The sequence below is a fragment of the Platalea leucorodia genome, assembly GCF_965183815.1.
Source record: "Platalea leucorodia genome assembly, chromosome: 15".
Lineage (NCBI taxonomy): Eukaryota > Metazoa > Chordata > Aves > Pelecaniformes > Threskiornithidae > Platalea > Platalea leucorodia.
In genome coordinates, this window is record NC_138837.1 from 4,839,046 (window position 1) to 4,848,848 (window position 9,803).

At 53.2% G+C, this 9,803-nt stretch overlaps 1 protein-coding gene across 1 annotated transcript; it reads left to right on the forward strand.

The window, feature by feature from the left end:
• Nucleotides 1–700: 700 nt before the first annotated feature.
• MYMK (myomaker, myoblast fusion factor) lies at nucleotides 701–8,303 on the forward strand (the record flags this gene model as incomplete). Its single annotated transcript, XM_082327137.1, has 5 exons — nucleotides 701–835; nucleotides 3,258–3,372; nucleotides 5,822–5,970; nucleotides 7,006–7,122; nucleotides 8,157–8,303. 5 exons carry the CDS (start codon nucleotides 701–703, stop codon nucleotides 8,301–8,303), a joined length of 663 nt encoding a protein of 220 aa, XP_082183263.1.
• Between the last annotated feature and the right edge of the window lie 1,500 nt (nucleotides 8,304–9,803).

Genomic DNA, 9,803 nt, shown 5'->3' on the forward strand with positions numbered 1-9,803 from the left:
CGCGCAGGAGGGCACGTAGGCACGCGTGGCGTGGCAGGCGTTGGACGCTGCATCACACGAGCTCCCCGATGCCTGTGCTCTGCTAGAGCAGGGCCACCCACTCCAGGTATGCCCTCGCAGGGAAATAAAAGGCGGATTTGGAGCTTGGTGTGTATTTCTCAGGTACAGCAAGGGTAGCAGGATACGTCCCACTGTTTTAAAACCCCCTGGTACCTGCCACATACCAGTTCTTCCCTACTTTGTGCCAGCGCAGAGCAGAGGATGGTTTTTCCCTGCTGGGCCGCTCCAGCAGCCCTGACCCAGGCTCGGCGTGGGGCCAGTGGGATGCAGAGGTGGGGTGTCCCCATGGGGAGCAAGCAAACCCCCAGTCCTCACCCACTGTGCACCCAGATCCGCCACCCAGCACAAGGCGTGCAAGGACGCCATTCCCCTTCGCTCCTTTAGAAACACCCGGGGCGATATTGGGGGCACAGAGCGTCTGCTGCTGGGAGCCGCCGGCTGCATCAAGAATTTCGCTGTTGGGGAGAGACAGGAGCGAAGGGGGCGGCTGCGGCGGCAGCAGCTGTTCCCTGCCCGCAGCCCTCCCAGCCGCACAGGGCATTTAAATTTTAAAGTACGCTCACCACGGCTGTTTTCTCCACCATCTCCGTCCAGCTCGCAGAGACCTCGTCCCCGGGAGCCGCTGGCCCACGAGGCACCCATGGGTTCGCTGCTGGCCAAGCTCCTTCTGCCCACCATCAGCACCTTGGTCTTCCTCCCCACCATCAGCATCGCAGCCAAGCGGCGCTTCCACATGGAAGCCATGGTCTACTTCTTCACCATGTTCTTCGTGGCGGTAAGATGTCCCCGTCCCCCCCGCCGCGTGTTTCATCCCCCCAAATGCCCCCTGCATCGGGTCTCCACTGAGAAGGGGAGCTGGATCTCACCCAACAGCAGCGAGCGTGACCCCAGAAAATCCATTTTCAGTTATTTCCCACTGTGCGCGGCGCTGAGTAGCTGATTCTTCAGTTTAGGATGTCCTGCGGGGTGGCCTTACATAGATTTAATGGTGTTTTATGGTTGTGAGGTTAGGGAGAGAGTCTGGGTGCAAAGCGACTTGATTGATTTGCAATGTTTTGGAGCTGGTTTTTCTCTTTGTTTTACGGCTGGTAAGTCACCATGCTGAATTTGGGGTTTAAATTGTATCCAGAGTCTCTTGCTATGCTTCTGTCATTTTAGCCAAAAGCACGTAGTCGAATTATTGATTTTGCAATTGCTAACTGGTGATGGGAGCAATGCTGGAGTCAGGGGAGTTTCTGCACTGGGAAAGGAAAGACTAAAACATGCTGCTGAGCTATCAAGAAAAATAATTATTAAGCCCCCACGCTGGCAGAGCAGTTTGAAAACGCGTGTTTCACCAGGCTCAGAATCACCCAGCCTTCCCTTTCGTGGGAATAATGAGTGGAGAAAGTCAGTTGTCTGTACATATACAAAATAATTCATATTCCTGCTCCCAGCAGTAAGCTGCCCTGTGCTTTGTATCGCTGCTAAGTGCCTCTGTACACACACAGGCTGAGCACCTAAAGCAGCATTCCCACTGGAAAAAAATCTGTTTAACCCCATAGCAATGCTCTGCTAAAGAATATGAAGGAAATAGCCCGGCAACTCAACCAATACTGCATTTACCTCTTCTCCCCACCCATCTCAAGGCATCTCATAGGGGTTGTCACATCCCTCGCACAGAGACAGAGAAACTGAGGCAGGGAGTAGATAAAGGACCTTCGTGGTGTGAAAAGCTCTTCCACGGCAGTGCTGAGGGTAAAGCGGGGCTCTGAACCAGGCCAGTCTCTTATTCCTAAGGATCCACCATTTAGGCCTCCAATTAAAGCACAATGCAGGGGGAGAAATTCTGCCAGTTCCATAAAAACTACAGGACTAGTTAATAAAAACGTCCCAACCGAGCCCCCCCAGCTCCCCGGGGAAGCCAGACATCTACAGTTTCATTCTGCACCGGTTTTGTGTCTGCTCCACCTCCCCGAGAAGTCAATAGGAAAATTGGCACGTGTTTCGACGGGAGGTGGAACGAGTCCTCATCGAAGAGATTGAAGAGGCAAAATATCTGTGCGTGGGGAAGGGAAGGCAGCTGCCAGCATGGTCGGGGGGGTAGGAAGGGCAGCAGCTGCTGCTGTTGCCTTTCTTGTAGCATCCCCCTCCTCCTCCCCCAGGAGACCTCATCAGAGCAGTGAAAGCATATGTCCATCGCAGACAAGTGCTGCGATGCCGGCCAGAAACACGCTCTTTGTCTTCCACCGCTTCTTCACCCCGTCTCTGGACTGCTCGAACCCAATCTCAAGCAGAGAAAAGAATTACGGCCGTGGTGCAATCTTTTCTAGAAACCGCAACGAGCCAAAGGACTTGCAGCAATTCCCATTATAAATAATATCAGCATCCCCGCTGGGCCATGACAGCGAGGATTGTTCCAAAGGCGTCCTGCCAAGCGGTGAAGGGACTTCTTCAGAAAGAGCGAAGCTTGCTGGTGCTACCACTAGAAAACTCGCAGGGCTGAGTGCTCGGAGGAAAAGGCGAGTGCCAGGCAAACGCTGGGAGCGTTCCTCTGATCGCTCTGGAAAATTTCTCTTGGCTCGGTTTGCATCTATGTTGCATGACAATGGGTTTTTTTTGCAAATAACCTAATCAATGAGCTAACGGGCAGGAACCACCGGCTTTTAAGGGAATGCACTAATGAGTGAATTCTCCAGTATGCAGACTCTGGCCGTATAAACTCTAGTTAGCCTGGACAGTGACCTGGCATCTATACGCATGTCATCAGGACGCTCATTTTGAATTGTTTTACAAGAATCTTTCGCAATCAGAACCATAACCTCAGAGTCCTCCTTCTGCTGGAGAGGACGTCCTCGCACCGCCTGGGGCTCGGCTCCAAGCAGCGTGGTCATCAGATTGCAAGTTCTGGCACAGACCAGGAGGCAAACTAAAGCTCGTCCACAAATAATTTGTATTAAGAGAGCAGAATGCTGATTCTCAGGCAATTTGCAATTGGGAACGGTGACATTTTATCTCAGGTATATTCATTACTGCATATCAGTGACCCTGGTGTATATGAGACTGTCCTGTTCCTGGCTGGCCATCCTCTCAACAGCCATGAAAAGGCTGTTTCAAACCAACTGATAAAAACAGAAGTATTTTATTTTACCTTAGCAGCCTGTGGGTGAAGAACTAGCTTTCTTAATGCCTTTTTTTTTTTTTTTTTTTTTAAATAGATTTACCATGCATGTGACGGCCCTGGCTTATCAGTGCTGTGCTTCATGCGCTATGATATCCTGGAGTACTTCAGCATCTATGGAACAGCTCTGTCCATCTGGGTGTCCCTGATGGGTAAGCACTGGTCTCCCGTGGCTCCTGCAGAGCACCAGCGCTTGCAGGTCGGGCAGGATTTGTCAGCATCGCTGGTGGGACGGTTAGGGGTACAGCCCCCAGAAATGCTGCTGCCTTTGAGCTCTCATCTGCAAGACTTAGCTCTGAGACTGTCTTTTATGGAAGTCAGCCCGTGCTATGGTTTAATCCATTTTTATATCATTCGTGCCTTGCAAAGCCATTGCACTCAGTGGGGTCCAGACACACATGAAAACTGTCCTGCGTGGTGGCTGGGGAAGTTTTGCTCTTGGAGATAAACAGAGCTCTGGCGCCGGGTGTTTGTGTTAGTGGGGTATTCTTCTGCCTTCACCAGCCCTTACGCATGTCCTTACAACAGCGGAATTATTTATTTCAAATTGGCAACTAACACATGCAGCCTTGTGCTTTTGTTCCAGGCAGGGCAGTACTATGAGATGGCTTAGTTTGAAACCTCATATATGAGGGGATCTCCCATTTCTCCTCATTTTCCCCATACTGAGCCCATCAGCTTGTTCTGCCCTGACTTGGGAGCATTAAGAAATGCAGAATCTGCCACTTCCCTTGGTAGCATGCAAATCAAAGTAGTTTAGTCAAAACAAATATATCTTCCTAGTTTATCAAAAGCCTAGTCTGGGCTGATGGGAAGTATTAGATCTGCTTAGAAAAAGCAGAAATATATTTCACTTCCTTTTTATTAAAAGCCCTAACCTTGCCCTGTTACTCAGTTTTCCTTTTCCCACATTCCCTTCACTCTCTTTTTTTCTCATTTCGTTCCTCATTTGCCGCTGAAACAAGGTATAATAGAAACGAAAAAAAATATGACAGAACTAAAGAAGGGCAAAGACTTCAAACCTATTATTTTCCCTTTTTGTCAACATGCTTTTTGGAAGGATGTGAGTATTTCTGACAGGAGAAGAGAGTAGGGTAAGGAGAGAGATGAGGGGACAGTCACTTTCCAACAGCAAAGGCTTTGCTCAACAGATTCGGACCATCTCTAGCAGCCGCACACCCAGTCCCCGCTCCAGCCAAGCAGGGTCCCCAGCCCTCCTGGTGCTGAGCTGGGGTCACCAGGCTGATGCACAGCCCCAAAACTCCCACAGGACCTTCTCCTCTGCCCCTCGGGGCTGCGGGGGTGGTGCAGGACCCCTGGCTGGGATGGGGGGCTTCTGCAGCCCCTGAGCCCAGCAGGAGCCGCGGGGCAGCACCCCCGTCACCAGGCGCAGGTCCATCCCTCCTCCCTTCACCGCCAAGCAGCGCAGACAGAGCATTCCCTTTCCAGGGCATGCGATGGGATAAATCTTCCATGCAGGGGAAAATGAGTGAGGGAAATAGTAACCTTAGAAATGGCTCTGTTCCCCCAAGGCGCGAGTCCCGAGGTGGGCTCCCACACTGTCCATGGCACTTCAGTGCTCTCTCTGCTCGACTAGAAAAGGCAATGAGACAAATCAGCTCCAAAGGGCATTTTCAGTAGATAACAGCAGTGTCAGGGTAGGTCAGAGCCGATCCAGACACTTTGGCTCCCTGCAGCAAAATTCAACTTGATTGCTTCATTACTGCATTCAAAAACCTTGCAAAAAAATACAAATCCCGGACTACAATGTTTAAAATATTGACCCGCAGGGAAACAACAGAGATTAAAATGCGGACATTATCCCTTAGCCAAACTCCCTATAAAACCACGATCCAAGGACATGGAAGGTGTGGTGACTGAAGCCCAGGGAAGCCTCTCGCTGTGGCTTGTAAAGCCCGAGCGCACATGTGCGGACACAGACCCTCGGGCACGCTTCCCGGAATGCAAATCCAGGACAGCCATAACACAGCTGTGCGAGCTGGAAAAGCATGGAGCCCACTGGGATCCATAACTTTTATCAGTTATTACCCCATTCTGTGCTAAACAAAAGCCTCTAATAATTTACTCACACTGGCGACTTCCAGCTTGCAAATCTCAGGCAGGTGCCGGCACGGCCGGGCAGCCCCATCCCCATCGCACCGGTGAGCTCGGTCCTACCAGAGCGGGGTGATGGAGGCTGCATCGGGGTGAGCCAGGAAGTTTGGGAGGGCTGGAGATGCAGGATGAACCCAAGAGCCGATGGCAGGCTCATTGGGTGCAAGCGTCTTTGCAATGGCCTCCGACTTCTGGGTTGAGGCAGGAAAGGAGAATATGGGTGGGACGTCTGCTTCAGCTTCCACATGCAACACTGAGTGCAAGACCTCTAAAATCAGCTCCTAGACCTACAACTCCCGTGCCTTGGGACAGTTCGCTTTGCCCCCATGTGCCTCAGTTTCCCCGAGGCCTAAGAAGGGCAAACCAGACCTGGATGCAATGCTGAGGGTCGCCAGGGCAGGCGGGACAGACCCCAGTAAGGCTTTAGGGGAGCAGCCAAGGAAGGGGGTGGGTGAGCTGATGCTCCTTGTGCTCGGTGCCGCACAGCCCTGGCAGAGTTTGACGAGCCGAAGAGATCAACCTTCGTCATGTTTGGCGTCCTCACCATCGCCGTGAGGATCTACCACGACCGCTGGGGCTACGGCGTCTACTCGGGACCCATCGGGACAGCCGTCCTGGTGATCACCGTGAAATGGGTACGTAGGGAAGGGCACCGCGCCGGGGCTTTGCGGGATGCTTGCGGTGGGGAAGGGGCTGAGCCCTGCATAGAGGGATCCGACCTGCGCCAGTAGTTTCCTCCTCGAGGTCCAGCTCTCACAGCACAGGCCATCACAGTGATTAAACAGCACTTCTCCTTCAACCCGAGCAGAAAGCAGGCAGACAGCAAGCAGCCTTTGTGATAAATGCCAGATTCGATTGGTCTGAGCAATCTACCACATCTCCTGTCCCTGCGTTTCTAATCAGGAGGAACGTATTTATGGAGTTTTTACAGCTACTCAGAGGCAAAGGGGTCTGGTAAAGTGCCCCGGAGCTGGTGGAAGATGTGCATAAAACGCGGTGATAAAGTGGGAAGGAATCTGCCTGTAGTCTGCCTGAATCTGGCTGGCAGCTCCCGGGACAGTCGGGCACCGTGCTGCAGCGTGTCCCACGCACAGCAGATGCTGTGGGCCGGGGCGGGAGCACGGGTGGCAGAGCCCTTGGCAGGAGCAGGCATGGCCGTAAAAAGGAAAGGAGAAGGATTCAGTGATGGGGTAAAAATTGCAGGAAGACGCTGCCAAGTGTCATGGAAATACAGTGATGCAAGTCCCAGCTACAAACTGTCACTAAGCCCCCTCTGCCGCCCAGCCAGCAGCTAAAAGCAAGTGGCCACGATGGGGAGGGGATGGGCAAGGAGGGGACCGAGGCACGGGACCACCCTGCATCCCTCAGCCCGAGGATGCTCTGCTGGGATCTGCTCTCCCAGATACTGGGTTTGCGAGGGCACGCGCTTCCTGAGCTGGGTTTGGGGGTGAATATTAAGAAAACAGGATTATGGTCAGGGATGAAGCGGGAAGACCCCTTGCAGCACGCAGGCAGAGGTGCTCCCCACGTGCAGGCAGACCCCACAGCTTGGGGGAACCAGGCTGCAGGCTTTGCCTGCTTTTATTTCAGCATTCATGGGATCTTTCGGATGCAGAGCAGCCAGCTAAATCCGGATGAATACACTTGGTGCGCTCTCTCTTTCCTTCCAGCTACAAAAGATGAAAGAGAAGAAAGGGCTCTATCCAGACAAGAGCGTCTACACCCAACAGATCGGTCCTGGCTTCTGTTTTGGGGCGTTAGCACTGATGCTGAGGTTCTTCTTTGAGGTACCTGTTTGCACACTCAATCCCTCTGACTTTACAAGGTGTAAAGGACGTTAGCAAGATAGGAGACCTCCCCCTTCGTACCGCTGGGCTGCATCCAGCCTTGGACAAAATCCAGCTCAGGTGCGGGTCTCTGGGGTTGGCGTTGTCCCTCCCTGCTTGTCCCCATCCCCTGGCCCATAACTGCGGTGTGGGCAGGGAGAGATGTGACAGCGAGTGACACGCAGGGTGATGCTCACTCTCTTTTCCCCCCGTTAAGTGAGTTGCAAGGGCAAGGACCACGCTTTCTTCAGCCATACACAGTCCTCAAAATGGTTTTGTCAAATGCAAGCAGGGTTTTTTTGGAAACCGGGCACGGGTGACTTAAGGACACCTCACGGAGCCACGGCAGGGACTGGATACGACCCAGGCATGGCCAGATCCAAAGCTGGCTCACGCCAAAGAAAAGACTCTCAGTTGACTCCCAGGGGCACTTGATCTCGTGTTTATAACCTCTTGCTCTCGCTGCTGGCCTGTCCACCCGTCCCGCGCAAAAGGGTCTGTCTGTCCCGCGCGGGGAAGGCGATAACCCCCCGACACAGCTGCCGGTCGCGCCTGCGCTCAGCCCCGCCGTTACGGCTGCTCTGTGCATTGGGAGCTGCTAGATACAACCTCTCAGTCATCCCCAAGGATTATTTTTCAAAGCATTTAGTAATTGCAAATTCTAGCAGAACATAAAAATGTCACTTAGCAGAAACCGCCTCCCCCCGCGCCCCGGCCTCGCCGCCGCGTCCTTTGCGGGGTAATGAAACACTTCATTCAAGAATTGGGAAATGTGCAAATTGGAATGTGTTAAATCCACTTTGCTTTTTTTTTTAAGGCTGGAAATCCTTTCTTCTCTGACAGCAAAAAAAGAGGCAGAAGGCTCAGGAATTTTTTTTATTCCTTTCCTTTTGGCTACTTGTAGAAACCTAATGTTTTGCACCTAACGCAGAGCCCCCCAGCACCGCTGCTCCCGCGGCCCCGGCAGGTCTCGCTAACGCTCTCCCCACTTGCAGGAGTGGGATTACACCTACGTGCACAGCTTCTACCACTGCGCCTTGGCCATGGCCTTCGTGCTGCTGCTGCCCAAGGAGAACAAGAAGGCCGGGGGCGCCGGGACCCCCGCCAGGCTGGACTGCTCCACGCTCTGCTGCTGCGTCTGAGCCGCCCGGGCGCGCGGGGCGCTTGCTTTTCTACTCCTGGGGCGATGGAGGGGTGCAAGCCGAAAGCAAAATGCCTGCCCGCGGCATTTTCCTCTGGGACACCGGCATCTTTTCCCACCAGCTCTGTGCACGCCCCAGGCTTTTCTTCCCTGGAATTTTCACCTTTCCACCACCAGCCCTAGCCCAGGCTGCACTTGCAGTTTGTTACATATCCGTACTTCTCCCTGGAGAAGCACTTGTCTGGGCTGCAACCCTCAGGAGACCCTGGCGCTCTCAGGCCATGTCACGGTCCGGGCTGTCACCTGCACCGGCCCAGGAGGACCCGAGTTGTCCCCTCCATGGGAGTTTGCCCAGCCTGAGCACTCGGGGCTTCGTTTGTAACGCCCAATTAACAGAACCTGTATTTTTGTGAGATATTTACTATTTTATTTATGCATTCTCTTGATGTAAATAATATATACTAACAAAGACTTTGCAAGTGTGCAATGCCAGTGTTTCCTAAGCAGTGCAAGAAACTTCCCAGCTCCGCTCTGCTCAGTCGAGGGCAGATGCCAGCCCCAACGCGGAGCTCTGGGCACGGCCACCCCCTCCCCTGCCCGCAGCCCCCCCGGCCTGGAGGGAGCTGCAACATCGGGCACTTTGTCCTTGCAGACCTGCCCGGGCGGCGCGGGCGGCAGGTGCGCTTGCGGAGAGCCTCCTTGGTATGGAAAGTACATGGAAAATGAGGCAGAGAAAAGAAGCTCCTGGAGGGAGGGGGAAGGCTGTAAGCCTATAACATCTCCTGTAACAGACTATTTACTATAGCAGAAGTGTATGATTTATTTAGACTGTCTGGGAAAAACGCCAAGACTATATGTCATGGACAATTAGAGCAGTATTGATATACAGTGATGTCCACAGAAAGCCCACATTAAGCCTGGGTTCCTCTGGAAGAGAAATCCACCCCGGTCATTTATCAGAGCAACTTCCTGCAACGGGGCAACAACCAAAACTGAATGAGCTTCCAACCAAAATATAAATGAATTATGAACCCCCGAGCATCCAAGAGTCACTGGCAAGCGGTGGCACAGCTGATGCAGCTGCATGCAGAGGCAGCGCTAGCAATGAGTTTTCAAAGGGTTCACCAGCACCTAAACCAACACAGCACATCAGGGCTTTCTGAGCATCCAGCCCCCGGGATGTTTTGCAAGATGCTCTGAGGGTTCGCATGCAACACTTTCCCCATTGCTTGCCCGCTACTGGAGTACTTCGCCACGCAAGGACTGCTCAGGGTGTCCCAAAAAACAGTCCCAAGTGCTTCGACTCCTAGTTCAGAGCTGAGTGCAAGAAGCACCTTGGCACTATATGCAAGAGCTGGCTCCGAGGGTGCGCAGCCGCTTCCCAAGGGGTCACCCACACGGGTGTCCCATGGCCAGGGCCACGCTGGCTCCTGCTGAGCCACCCTGGGGATGTCTCTGGGTGTGCATTACCCGACGCACAAATACTCAACGCTGACCCTCC